The sequence below is a fragment of the Oncorhynchus masou genome, unplaced genomic scaffold, assembly GCF_036934945.1.
Source record: "Oncorhynchus masou masou isolate Uvic2021 unplaced genomic scaffold, UVic_Omas_1.1 unplaced_scaffold_1975, whole genome shotgun sequence".
NCBI lineage: Eukaryota > Metazoa > Chordata > Actinopteri > Salmoniformes > Salmonidae > Oncorhynchus > Oncorhynchus masou.
Window position 1 is genome coordinate 1634 of NW_027008467.1, and position 12866 is coordinate 14499.

General features: G+C 63.3%; 3 protein-coding genes across 3 annotated transcripts; all 3 read right to left on the reverse strand.

The window, feature by feature from the left end:
• Positions 1–1939: 1939 nt before the first annotated feature.
• On the reverse strand, positions 1940–6324 carry LOC135532657 (adhesive plaque matrix protein-like). Its single transcript, XM_064960124.1, has 4 exons — positions 6169–6324; positions 3666–4665; positions 2545–3481; positions 1940–2360 (listed from the first exon to the last, which is right to left on the reverse strand). Exons 1-4 carry the CDS (start codon positions 6322–6324, stop codon positions 1940–1942), a joined length of 2514 nt encoding a protein of 837 aa, XP_064816196.1.
• Positions 6325–6697: 373 nt separating this feature from the next.
• LOC135532658 (uncharacterized) lies at positions 6698–9076 on the reverse strand. Its single transcript, XM_064960125.1, has 2 exons — positions 8357–9076; positions 6698–7453 (listed from the first exon to the last, which is right to left on the reverse strand). Exons 1-2 carry the CDS (start codon positions 9074–9076, stop codon positions 6698–6700), a joined length of 1476 nt encoding a protein of 491 aa, XP_064816197.1.
• Positions 9077–9269: 193 nt separating this feature from the next.
• LOC135532659 (uncharacterized) lies at positions 9270–12341 on the reverse strand. Its single transcript, XM_064960126.1, has 3 exons — positions 12144–12341; positions 10398–11351; positions 9270–10157 (listed from the first exon to the last, which is right to left on the reverse strand). Exons 1-3 carry the CDS (start codon positions 12339–12341, stop codon positions 9270–9272), a joined length of 2040 nt encoding a protein of 679 aa, XP_064816198.1.
• Between the last annotated feature and the right edge of the window lie 525 nt (positions 12342–12866).

Below are 12866 nucleotides of genomic sequence, written 5' to 3' on the forward strand. Positions count from 1 at the left end.
CCATGTAACTGAAAATGAATCAACAATCATGAAGCGGAAGTACTATATTTTTTTTTGAGGGGAAATACTTTGATTTAATGACAAAATCATCTTCACATTTTTATTCGACCCAACTGCCTACTCAGCTGTCTTTGTATCACATGATGGTTATTCACAATTAGAGCATTGGACCAGTAACCGAAAGGTTGTTGGTTGAATCCCTGAGTAGACTAAATCTGTCGTTCTGCCCCTGACCAAGGCAGCTAACCCACTGTACAATGGGCGCCGAAGAAGTACCCTCTATGATTCAGAGGGGTTGGATAAATGTTGAAGGCATTCAGTTGTACAACTGACTAGGTATCCCCTTTCCCAATCACACCAGATACTGTATAGCATATAACATCTAACCCCAGCCTACAAAAGCATGAAAGCTTCTTACAATAACTGCTGGATGAGTGGGGGTTTGCTGGCTGGTGGCTGACTGACTGACTGACTGGTGGCTTGCTGGTGGCTGGCTAGCTGGGAGCTGGCTGGCTTGCTGGCTGGTTGGTGGCTGGCTGGTGGCTGGAAGGCTGGCTGGCAGGCTGGTGACTGGCTGCTGGTGGCTGGCTGGTGGTTGACTGGCAGGCTGGTGGCCGGCTGGCTGGTGGCTAGAAGGCTGGCTGGCAGGCTGGTGACTGGCTGCTGGTGGCTGGCTGGTGGCTGACTGGCAGGCAGGCTGGTGGCAGGCTGGTGGCCGACTGGTGAATGCCTGGTGCCTGGCAAGCTAGCTGGTGTGCTACCTGGTGGCTGGCAGGCAGGCTGGCTGGCTGCTGGTGGCTGGCTGGTGGCTAGATGGCTGGCTGGTGGCTTTCTGGTGGCTGGCTGGTGGCTGACTGGCAGGCTGGTGGCTGGTGGCCGGCTGGTGAGTGCTGGTGCTGGCTGGTGGCTGGCTGGCTGGTGGCTGGCTGGCTGGTGGCTGGCTGGTGGATGGAAGCCTGGCTGGCAGGCTGCTAACTGGCTGGTGGCTGGCTGACATGCTGGTGGCTGGAAGCCTGGCTGGCAGGCTGCTAACTGGCTGGTGGCTGGCTGGCTGGCAGGCTGGTGGCTGGCTGGCTGGTGGCAGGCAGGTGGCTGGTGGCTGGCTGCTGGTTGCTGGCTGGTGGCAGGCTGGCTGGCTGGATGGTGGCTGGCTGGTGGCTGGATGGCAGGCAGGCCGGCAGGCAGGCTGGTGGCTGGCTGGTGGCAGGCTAGTGGCTGACTGGCACTCTGTATGGCTGGTGGCTGGGTGACTGGCTGTTGGGTGGCTGGTGGCTGGCTGGCTGACTGGTGGCTGGCTGGCATGCTGTCTGGCTGGTGGCTGGGTGACTGGCTGTTGGGTGGCTGGCTGGCTGACTGGTGGCTTGCTGGTGGCTGACTGGCTTGCTGGCTGGTTGGTGGCTGGAAGGCTGGCTGGCAGGCTGACTGGCAGGCTGGTGGCTGGTGGCCGGCTGGTGGCTGGTGGCTGGCTGGCTGGTGGCTGGCTGGCTGGTGGCTGGGTGACTGGCTGTTGGGTGGCTGGCTGGCTGACTGGTGGCTTGCTGGTGGCTGACTGGCTGGCTGGGGGCCAACTAGTGGCTGGAAGGCTGGCCGGCAGGCTGATAACTGGATCGTGGCTGACTGGTGACTGGCTGGTGGCTGGCTGGTGGCAGGCTGGTGGCTGGTGGCTGGCTGGTGGCTGGCTGGCTGGCAGGCTGACTGGCAGGCTGGTGGCTGGTGGCCGGCTGGTGGCTGGTGGCTGGTGGCTGGCTGGCTGGCTGGCTGGTGGCTGGCTGGCTGGCAGGCTGGTGGCTGGCTGGTGGCTGGCTGGCAGGCAGGCTGGTGGCTGGCTGGTGGCTGGCTGGCAGGCTGGTGGCTGGCTGGTGGCTGGAAGGCTGGCCATCTTGCTGGTAACTGGCTGGTGACTGGCTGACTTTCTGTCTGGCTGGTGGCTGGCTGGAGGCTATATGCTGGCTGGTTGGTGGCTAGTGGCTGGCTGGTGGCTAGTGGCTGGCTGGTGGCGGCCGGCTGGCTGGTTGGTGGCTTGTTGCTTGCTGGTGGCCGGCTGGCTGGCTGGATGGCTCGAGGCTGGTTTGCCGGTGGGTGGTTGGTGGCTGGCTGGTGTCTGGCTGTCTGGTATCTTGTTGTTGGCTGGTGGATAGTGGCTGGCTGGTGGCTGGCAGGTTGGTTGGCTTGATGGTGGCTTGCTGGTGGCTGGCTGGCTGGCTGGTGGCTGGCTGGCTGGCTGGGGGCCAACTAGTGGCTGGAAGGCTGGCCGGCAGGCTGATAACTGGATCGCAGCTGACTGGTGACTGGCTGGTGGTAGGCTGGCTTGCTGGATGGTGGCTGGCTGGTGGCAGGCTGGTGACTGGCTGGCTTGCTGGCTGGTTGGTGGCAGGAAGGCTGGCTGGCAGGCTGACTGGCAGGCTGGTGGCTGGTGGCCGGCTGGTGGCTGGTGGCTGGCTGGCTGGCTGGTGGCTGGCTGGCTGGCAGGCTGGTGGCTGGCTGGTGGCTGTTGGCTTGCTGCTGGCTGCTGGCTGGCTGGTTGCTGGCTTGCTGGTGGCTGACTGTCTGGCTGGTGGCTGGTGTCTGGATGGCGGCTGGCTGGATGGTGTCTGACTGGTGGCTGGCTGTTTGGCTGGTGGCAGGCTGGTGGCTGGCTGGTGAATGGCTGGCTGCTGTCTGGCTGGCTGGCGACTGGCTGGTGGCTGGAAGGCTGGCCATCTTGCTGGTAACTGGATGGTGACTGGCTGGTGGCTGGCTGGTGGCTGGCTGGTGGCTGGCTGGTGGTAGGCTGGCTTGCTGGATGGTGGCTGGCTGGTGGCAGGCTGGTGACTGGCTGGCTTGCTGGCTGGTTGGTGGCAGGAAGGCTGGCTGGCAGGCTGACTGGCAGGCTGGTGGCTGGTGGCCGGCTGGTGGCTGTTGGCTTGCTGCTGGCTGCTGGCTGGCTGGTTGCTGGCTTGCTGGTGGCTGACTGTCTGGCTGGTGGCTGGTGTCTGGATGGCGGCTGGCTGGATGGTGTCTGACTGGTGGCTGGCTGTTTGGCTGGTGGCAGGCTGGTGGCTGGCTGGTGAATGGCTGGCTGCTGTCTGGCTGGCTGGCGACTGGCTGGTGGCTGGAAGGCTGGCCATCTTGCTGGTAACTGGATGGTGACTGGCTGGTGGCTGGCTGGTGGCTGGCTGGCTGGTGGCTGTATGCTGGCTGGCTGGTGGCTGTGGCTGGCTGGTGGCTGTGGCTGGCTGGTGGCTGTGGCTGGCTGGTGGCCGGCTGGCTGGCTGGTTGGTGGCTTGTTGCTGTCTGGTGGCCGGCTGTAAGCTGGATGGCTGGCTGTTGGCTGGCTTGCTGGTGGCTGGTGGCTGACTGGCTAGTGGCTGGCTGGTGGCCGGCTGGCTGGTGGCTTGCTGGTGGCTGACTGTCTGGCTGGTGGCTGGTGTCTGGATGGCGGCTGGCTGGATGGTGTCTGACTGGTGGCTGGCTGTTTGGCTGGTGGCAGGCTGGTGGCTGGCTGGTGAATGGCTGGCTGTTGGCTGGCTTGCTGGTGGCTGGTGGCTGACTGGCTAGTGGCTGGCTGGTGGCCGGCTGGCTGGTGGCTTGTTGCTGGCATGCTGGCTGACTGGCTGCTGGCTGGCTGGCCTGCTGGTGGCTGGCTGGTGGCTGGCTGGTGGCTTGTTAATGGCAGGCTGGCTGACTGGCTGCTGGCTGGCTGGCCTGCTGGTAACTGTCTTGTGGCTGGCAGGTTGCTGGAAGCCTGGCTGGCAGGCTGGTGGCAGGTTGGAGGCTAGTGGCTGGCTGCTGGCTTACTGGCTGGTTGCTGGCTGGCTGGTGGCTGGTGGCTGGCTGGTAACTGGCTGGTGCTGGCTGCTGGCTGGCTGGCAGGTTGGTGGCAGGTTGGAGGCTAATGACTGGCTGCTGGCTGACTGGCTGGTTGCTGGCTTGCTGGTGGCTGGTGTCTGGATTGCTGGCTGGCAGGCTGGTGGCTGGCTGGCTGGTGGCAGGCTGGCTGGCTGGTGGCTTGTTGGCTGGCTGGAGCCTGGCTTGCTGGTGGCTGGATGGTTTCTGGCTGGCTGGAGGCTGGTTTGCTGGTGGCTGGTTGGTGGCTGGCTGGTGGCTGGCTGGCAGGCTGGTTGGCTGGTGGCTGGCTGGCTGGCTGGCTGGCTGGCGGGTGGCTGGCTGGCTAGCTGGTGGCTTTCTGGCGGCCGGAAGGCTGGCCGGCATGCTGGTTACCTGGATCGTGGCTGGCTGGTGGTAGGCTGCTGGCTGGTGGCTGGCTGGCTGCTGGCTGGTTGGATGGCTGGTTGCTGGCTTGCTGGTGGCTGACTGGCTGGCTGGTGGCTGGTGTCTGGCTGGTGGCTGGCTGGCTGAGTGGCTGGTGGCAGGTTGGTGGCTGGCTGGCTGGCTAGTGGATGGCTGGCTGGAGCCTGGCTTTGCTGGTGGCTGGCTGGTTTCTGGCTGGCTGGCTGGAGGCTGGTTTGCTAGTGGCTGGTTGGTGGCTGGCTGGTGGCTGGCTGGCTGGCAGACAGGCAGGCTGGTAGGCTGGCTGGCTGGCTGCTTGCTGGCTGGTTGGCTGGTGGCTTTCTGGTTGCCGGAAGGCTGGACGGCAGGCTGGTACCTGGATCGTGGCTGGCTGGTGGTCGGCTGGTGGCTGGTGGTCGGCTGGTGGCTGGCTGGCTGCTGGCTGCTGGCTGCTGCCTGGTTGGATGGATGGTTGCTGGCTTGCTGGTGGCTGACTGGCTGGTGTCTGGCTGGTGTCTGTCTGGCTGGTGTCTGGCTGGTGAATGGCAGGCTGGTGTCTGGTTGCTGGCTTGCTGGTGGCTGACTGGCTGGCTAGTGGCTGGTGTCTGGCTGGATGGTAGCTGGCTGGTGGCAGGTTGGTGGCTGGTGGATGGCTGGTGAATGGCTGGCTGCTGGCTGTCTGGCTGGCCTGCTAACTGGCTGGTGGCAGGCTGGTGGCTGGTGGCTGGCTGATGAATGGCTGGCTGGTGGCTGGTTGCTGGCTGGCTGGCTGGCTGGTGGCTGGCTGGCTGGCCGGCTGGTGGCTGGCTGGCCGGCTGGCTGGTGGATGGAACGCTGGCCGACAGGCTGGTAACTGGCTGGTGGCTGGCAGGCTGCTTGCTGGTGGCTGGCTGGCTGCTGGCTGGTTGCTGGCTTGCTTGTGGCTGACTGGCTGGCTGGTGTCTGGCTGGTGGCACTTTTGTGGCTGGTGGTTGGCTGGTGAATGGCTGGCTGCTGACGGTCTCTCTGGCTGGCTGGTTGCTGGCTTGCTGGTGGCTGGCTGGTGGCAGGCTGGTGGCTGGTGGCTGGCTGGTGGCTGGCTGGCTGGCAGGCTGACTGGCAGGCTGGTGGCTGGTGGCCGGCTGGTGGCTGGTGGCTGGTGGCTGGTGGCTGGTGGCTGGCTGGCTGGCTGGCTGGTGGCTGGCTGGCTGGCAGGCTGGTGGCTGGCTGGTGGCTGGCTGGCAGGCTGGTGGCTGGCTGGTGGCTGGCTGGCTGGTGGCTGGCTGGTGGCTGGAAGGCTGGCCATCTTGCTGGTAACTGGCTGGTGACTGGCTGACTGTCTGTCTGGCTGGTGGCTGGCTGGAGGCTATATGCTGGCTGGTTGGTGGCTAGTGGCTGGCTGCTGGCTAGTGGCTGGCTGGTGGCCGGCCGGCTGGCTGGTTGGTGGCTTGTTGCTTGCTGGTGGCCGGCTGGCTGGCTGGATGGCTCGAGGCTGGTTTGCCGGTGGGTGGTTGGTGGCTGGCTGGTGTCTGGCTGTCTGGTATCTTGTTGTTGGCTGGTGGATAGTGGCTGGCTGGTGGCTGGCAGGTTGGTTGGCTTGATGGTGGCTTGCTGGTGGCTGGCTGGCTGGCTGGTGGCTGGCTGGCTGGCTGGGGGCCAACTAGTGGCTGGAAGGCTGGCCGGCAGGCTGATAACTGGATCGCAGCTGACTGGTGACTGGCTGGTGGTAGGCTGGCTTGCTGGATGGTGGCTGGCTGGTGGCAGGCTGGTGACTGGCTGGCTTGCTGGCTGGTTGGTGGCAGGAAGGCTGGCTGGCAGGCTGACTGGCAGGCTGGTGGCTGGTGGCCGGCTGGTGGCTGGTGGCTGGCTGGCTGGCTGGTGGCTGGCTGGCTGGCTGGCTGGCAGGCTGGTGGCTGGCTGGTGGCTGTTGGCTTGCTGCTGGCTGCTGGCTGGCTGGTTGCTGGCTTGCTGGTGGCTGACTGTCTGGCTGGTGGCTGGTGTCTGGATGGCGGCTGGCTGGATGGTGTCTGACTGGTGGCTGGCTGTTTGGCTGGTGGCAGGCTGGTGGCTGGCTGGTGAATGGCTGGCTGCTGTCTGGCTGGCTGGCGACTGGCTGGTGGCTGGAAGGCTGGCCATCTTGCTGGTAACTGGATGGTGACTGGCTGGTGGCTGGCTGGTGGCTGGCTGGTGGCTGGCTGGCTGGTGGCTGTATGCTGGCTGGCTGGTGGCTGTGGCTGGCTGGTGGCTGTGGCTGGCTGGTGGCTGTGGCTGGCTGGTGGCTGTGGCTGGCTGGTGGCCGGCTGGCTGGCTGGTTGGTGGCTTGTTGCTGTCTGGTGGCCGGCTGTAAGCTGGATGGCTGGCTGTTGGCTGGCTTGCTGGTGGCTGGTGGCTGACTGGCTAGTGGCTGGCTGGTGGCCGGCTGGCTGGTGGCTTGTTGCTGGCATGCTGGCTGACTGGCTGCTGGCTGGCTGGCCTGCTGGTGGCTGGCTGGTGGCTGGCTGGTGGCTTGTTAATGGCAGGCTGGCTGACTGGCTGCTGGCTGGCTGGCCTGCTGGTAACTGTCTTGTGGCTGGCAGGTTGCTGGAAGCCTGGCTGGCAGGCTGGTGGCAGGTTGGAGGCTAGTGGCTGGCTGCTGGCTTACTGGCTGGTTGCTGGCTGGCTGGTGGCTGGTGGCTGGCTGGTAACTGGCTGGTGCTGGCTGCTGGCTGGCTGGCAGGTTGGTGGCAGGTTGGAGGCTAATGGCTGGCTGCTGGCTGACTGGCTGGTTGCTGGCTTGCTGGTGGCTGGTGTCTGGATTGCTGGCTGGCAGGCTGGTGGCTGGCTGGCTGGTGGCAGGCTGGCTGGCTGGTGGCTTGTTGGCTGGCTGGAGCCTGGCTTTCTGGTGGCTGGATGGTTTCTGGCTGGCTGGAGGCTGGTTTGCTGGTGGCTGGTTGGTGGCTGGCTGCTGGCAGGCTAGTGGCTGACTGGCACTCTGTATGGCTGGTGGCTGGGTGACTGGCTGTTGGGTGGCTGGTGGCTGGCTGGCTGACTGGTGGCTGGCTGGCATGCTGTCTGGCTGGTGGCTGGGTGACTGGCTGTTGGGTGGCTGGCTGGCTGACTGGTGGCTTGCTGGTGGCTGACTGGCTGGCTGGGGGCCAACTAGTGGCTGGAAGGCTGGCCGGCAGGCTGATAACTGGATCGTGGCTGACTGGTGACTGGCTGGTGGCTGGCTGGTGGCAGGCTGGTGGCTGGTGGCTGGCTGGTGGCTGGCTGGCTGGCAGGCTGACTGGCAGGCTGGTGGCTGGTGGCCGGCTGGTGGCTGGTGGCTGGCTGGCTGGCTGGCTGGCTGGTGGCTGGCTGGCTGGCAGGCTGGTGGCTGGCTGGTGGCTGGCTGGCAGGCTGGTGGCTGGCTGGTGGCTGGCTGGCAGGCTGGTGGCTGGCTGGTGGCTGGAAGGCTGGCCATCTTGCTGGTAACTGGCTGGTGACTGGCTGACTTTCTGTCTGGCTGGTGGCTGGCTGGAGGCTATATGCTGGCTGGTTGGTGGCTAGTGGCTGGCTGGTGGCTAGTGGCTGGCTGGTGGCCGGCCGGCTGGCTGGTTGGTGGCTTGTTGCTTGCTGGTGGCCGGCTGGCTGGCTGGATGGCTCGAGGCTGGTTTGCCGGTGGGTGGTTGGTGGCTGGCTGGTGTCTGGCTGTCTGGTATCTTGTTGTTGGCTGGTGGATAGTGGCTGGCTGGTGGCTGGCAGGTTGGTTGGCTTGATGGTGGCTTGCTGGTGGCTGGCTGGCTGGCTGGTGGCTGGCTGGCTGGCTGGCTGGCTGGGGGCCAACTAGTGGCTGGAAGGCTGGCCGGCAGGCTGATAACTGGATCGCAGCTGACTGGTGACTGGCTGGTGGTAGGCTGGCTTGCTGGATGGTGGCTGGCTGGTGGCAGGCTGGTGACTGGCTGGCTTGCTGGCTGGTTGGTGGCAGGAAGGCTGGCTGGCAGGCTGACTGGCAGGCTGGTGGCTGGTGGCCGGCTGGTGGCTGGTGGCTGGCTGGCTGGCTGGTGGCTGGCTGGCTGGCAGGCTGGTGGCTGGCTGGTGGCTGTTGGCTTGCTGCTGGCTGCTGGCTGGCTGGTTGCTGGCTTGCTGGTGGCTGACTGTCTGGCTGGTGGCTGGTGTCTGGATGGCGGCTGGCTGGATGGTGTCTGACTGGTGGCTGGCTGTTTGGCTGGTGGCAGGCTGGTGGCTGGCTGGTGAATGGCTGGCTGCTGTCTGGCTGGCTGGCGACTGGCTGGTGGCTGGAAGGCTGGCCATCTTGCTGGTAACTGGATGGTGACTGGCTGGTGGCTGGCTGGTGGCTGGCTGGTGGCTGGCTGGTGGCTGTATGCTGGCTGGCTGGTGGCTGTGGCTGGCTGGTGGCTGTGGCTGGCTGGTGGCTGTGGCTGGCTGGTGGCCGGCTGGCTGGCTGGTTGGTGGCTTGTTGCTGTCTGGTGGCCGGCTGTAAGCTGGATGGCTGGCTGTTGGCTGGCTTGCTGGTGGCTGGTGGCTGACTGGCTAGTGGCTGGCTGGTGGCCGGCTGGCTGGTGGCTTGCTGGTGGCTGACTGTCTGGCTGGTGGCTGGTGTCTGGATGGCGGCTGGCTGGATGGTGTCTGACTGGTGGCTGGCTGTTTGGCTGGTGGCAGGCTGGTGGCTGGCTGGTGAATGGCTGGCTGCTGTCTGGCTGGCTGGCGACTGGCTGGTGGCTGGAAGGCTGGCCATCTTGCTGGTAACTGGATGGTGACTGGCTGGTGGCTGGCTGGTGGCTGGCTGGTGGCTGGCTGGCTGGTGGCTGTATGCTGGCTGGCTGGTGGCTGTGGCTTGCTGGTGGCTGGTGGCTGACTGGCTAGTGGCTGGCTGGTGGCCGGCTGGCTGGTGGCTTGTTGCTGGCATGCTGGCTGACTGGCTGCTGGCTGGCTGGCCTGCTGGTGGCTGGCTGGTGGCTGGCTGGTGGCTTGTTAATGGCAGGCTGGCTGACTGGCTGCTGGCTGGCTGGCCTGCTGGTAACTGTCTTGTGGCTGGCAGGTTGCTGGAAGCCTGGCTGGCAGGCTGGTGGCAGGTTGGAGGCTAGTGGCTGGCTGCTGGCTTACTGGCTGGTTGCTGGCTGGCTGGTGGCTGGTGGCTGGCTGGTAACTGGCTGGTGCTGGCTGCTGGCTGGCTGGCAGGTTGGTGGCAGGTTGGAGGCTAATGGCTGGCTGCTGGCTGACTGGCTGGTTGCTGGCTTGCTGGTGGCTGGTGTCTGGATTGCTGGCTGGCAGGCTGGTGGCTGGCTGGCTGGTGGCAGGCTGGCTGGCTGGTGGCTTGTTCGCTGGCTGGAGCCTGGCTTGCTGGTGGCTGGATGGTTTCTGGCTGGCTGGAGGCTGGTTTGCTGGTGGCTGGTTGGTGGCTGGCTGGTGGCTGGCTGGCAGGCTGGTTGGCTGGTGGCTGGCTGGCTGGCTGGCTGGCGGGTGGCTGGCTGGCTAGCTGGTGGCTTTCTGGCGGCCGGAAGGCTGGCCGGCATGCTGGTTACCTGGATCGTGGCTGGCTGGTGGTAGGCTGCTGGCTGGTGGCTGGCTGGCTGCTGGCTGGTTGGATGGCTGGTTGCTGGCTTGCTGGTGGCTGACTGGCTGGCTGGTGGCTGGTGTCTGGCTGGTGGCTGGCTGGCTGAGTGGCTGGTGGCAGGTTGGTGGCTGGCTGGCTGGCTAGTGGATGGCTGGCTGGAGCCTGGCTTTGCTGGTGGCTGGCTGGTTTCTGGCTGGCTGGCTGGAGGCTGGTTTGCTAGTGGCTGGTTGGTGGCTGGCTGGTGGCTGGCTGGCTGGCAGACAGGCAGGCTGGTAGGCTGGCTGGCTGGCTGCTTGCTGGCTGGTTGGCTGGTGGCTTTCTGGTTGCCGGAAGGCTGGACGGCAGGCTGGTACCTGGATCGTGGCTGGCTGGTGGTCGGCTGGTGGCTGGTGGTCGGCTGGTGGCTGGCTGGCTGCTGGCTGCTGGCTGCTGCCTGGTTGGATGGATGGTTGCTGGCTTGCTGGTGGCTGACTGGCTGGTGTCTGGCTGGTGTCTGTCTGGCTGGTGTCTGGCTGGTGAATGGCAGGCTGGTGTCTGGTTGCTGGCTTGCTGGTGGCTGACTGGCTGGCTAGTGGCTGGTGTCTGGCTGGATGGTAGCTGGCTGGTGGCAGGTTGGTGGCTGGTGGATGGCTGGTGAATGACTGGCTGCTGGCTGTCTGGCTGGCCTGCTAACTGGCTGGTGGCAGGCTGGTGGCTGGTGGCTGGCTGATGAATGGCTGGCTGGTGGCTGGTTGCTGGCTGGCTGGCTGGCTGGTGGCTGGCTGGCTGGCCGGCTGGTGGCTGGCTGGCCGGCTGGCTGGTGGATGGAACGCTGGCCGACAGGCTGGTAACTGGCTGGTGGCTGGCAGGCTGCTTGCTGGTGGCTGGCTGGCTGCTGGCTGGTTGCTGGCTTGCTTGTGGCTGACTGGCTGGCTGGTGTCTGGCTGGTGGCACTTTTGTGGCTGGTGGTTGGCTGGTGAATGGCTGGCTGCTGACGGTCTCTCTGGCTGGCTGGTTGCTGGCTTGCTGGTGGCTGACTGGCTGGCTGGTGGCTGGTGGCTGGATGGCTGGTGGGCTGGTGTCTGGCTGGTGGCTGGTGGCTGACTGGCTGGCTGGTGGCTGGTGGCTGGCTGGCTGGATGGCTACTGGCAGGTTGGTGGCTGGTGGATGACTGGTGAATGGCTGGCTGCTGACTGTCTGGCTGGCTGGTGGCTGGTGGCAGGCTGGTGGCTGGCTGGTTGCAGGCTGGTGGCCAAGCTGGCTGGCTGGTCGCTGGTGGCTGGCTGGTGAATGGCTCGCTGCTGGCTGGCTGGCTGGTGGCTAGTGGCTGGCTGGCTGGCAACTGGCTGGCTGGAGGCTGGCTTGCTGGTGGCTGGTGACGTACTGGCTGGCTGTTGGCTGGTGTCTGGATGGCTGACTGTCTGACTGGCTGGCTGGTGGATGGCTGGTGGCTGGCTTGCTGGCTGGCTGGCTGGTGGCTTGTTGCTGGCTGGCTGGCAGGCTGGTTGGTGGCTGGTGTCTGGATGGCTGGCGGCTGGCTTGCTGATGGCTGACTGGCTGGCAGGCTGGTTGGTGGCTGGCTAGTGGCTGGTGGCTGGATGGCTGGCTTGCTGGTTGGCTGGCTGGTGGCTTGTTGCTGACTGTCTGGCTGGAGGCTGGCTGGTGGCTAGTGGCTGGCTGGTGGCTGCTGGCTGGCCTCCTACATGGCTCCCCTTCCAGCCTGCAAAATGGAGTCATCAAACAATTCCTGGCTTCCAGAAGAACAAGTTTGGGGGGAATAAGGGGGAAAAGGGCCAGCCAGCTAGCTGACTAGACTTCCTCTGATGAAAAGGTCAGTGGCACCTGTAAATCTATGGGCTGCAGAGAGCAGCTGGAGGGACTTGAGCAGCCAGGTGCCCAGGGACACTACACTACCCCGCTACTACACACACACACACACACACACACACACCACGTGTGTGTGTGTGTGTGTGTGTGTGTGTGTGTGTGTGTGTGTGTGTGTGTGTGTGTGTGTGTGTGTGTGTGTGTGTGTGCGTCAGAACCATATCCCATTGTCTTCGACTCAGGAAGGGATGAGTCTACTAAATACAGGTTCCACATAAAACTCCACATACAAATGACCAATACATGTCCTAATTAATCTCACAAGCCCTTAACTAACAATTCAGTTTTAGGAAAAATACCAAATAGATAAAAATAAAAGTAACAAATAATTAGAGCAGTAGTAAAATAGCAATAGATAGGCTATATAGGGGATACCGGTACAGAGTCAATGTGTGGGGGCACCAGTTTGTTGAGGTAATTGTCTTATGGCTTGGGGGTACAAGATGTTTAGAAGCCTCTTGGACCCAGACTTGGCGCTCCGGTACCGCTTGCCGTACGGTACCAGAGAGAACAATCTATGACTAGGCTGGCTGGAGACATTGACAATATTCAGGACCTTCGTCTGACACCGCCTGGTAAATAGGTCCTGGTTGGCAGTAAGCTTGGCGCCAGTGATGTGCTGGGCCGTTCGCACTACCCTCTGTAGTGCCTTGCGGTCCGGGGCCGAGCAGTTGCCATACCAGGGGATGATGCAAACCGTCAGGAGGCTCTCGATGGTGCAGCTGTAGAACCTTTTGTGGATCTGAGGACCCATCTTTTCAGTCTCATAAGGGGGAAAAGGTTTGTCGTGCCCTCTTCACCTACCTATCTCCTCTACATATAACAACAACCTACTGTAGTTCTACCCATCTACATTACATCTCCCTACAATCTACTGTAGATCTACCTATCTACACTACAAGTAACAACCTACTGTAGGACTAGATATATACACTACATGTAACAACCTACTCTAGGCCTACCTATCTACACTACAAGTAACAACCTACTGTAGGACTAGATATATACACTACATGTAACAACCTACTGTAGGCCTACCTATCTACATTTCATATCCCTACAATCTACTGTAGGCCCACCTATCTTTTCCTATTTTGCTGCCTTATACCTGGAATCAAAATGGATTTTTGCGGGGTTGTATCATTTGATTTACAAAACATAATATGCCTACCACTTTGAAGATGCAACATATTTTTTAGTGTGAAACAAAATGTCAACGGTGTTTATGGGAGGCGAAGTCAGATGCAGGTAGTGTAGTGAACAGGCGCACTTTAATTCC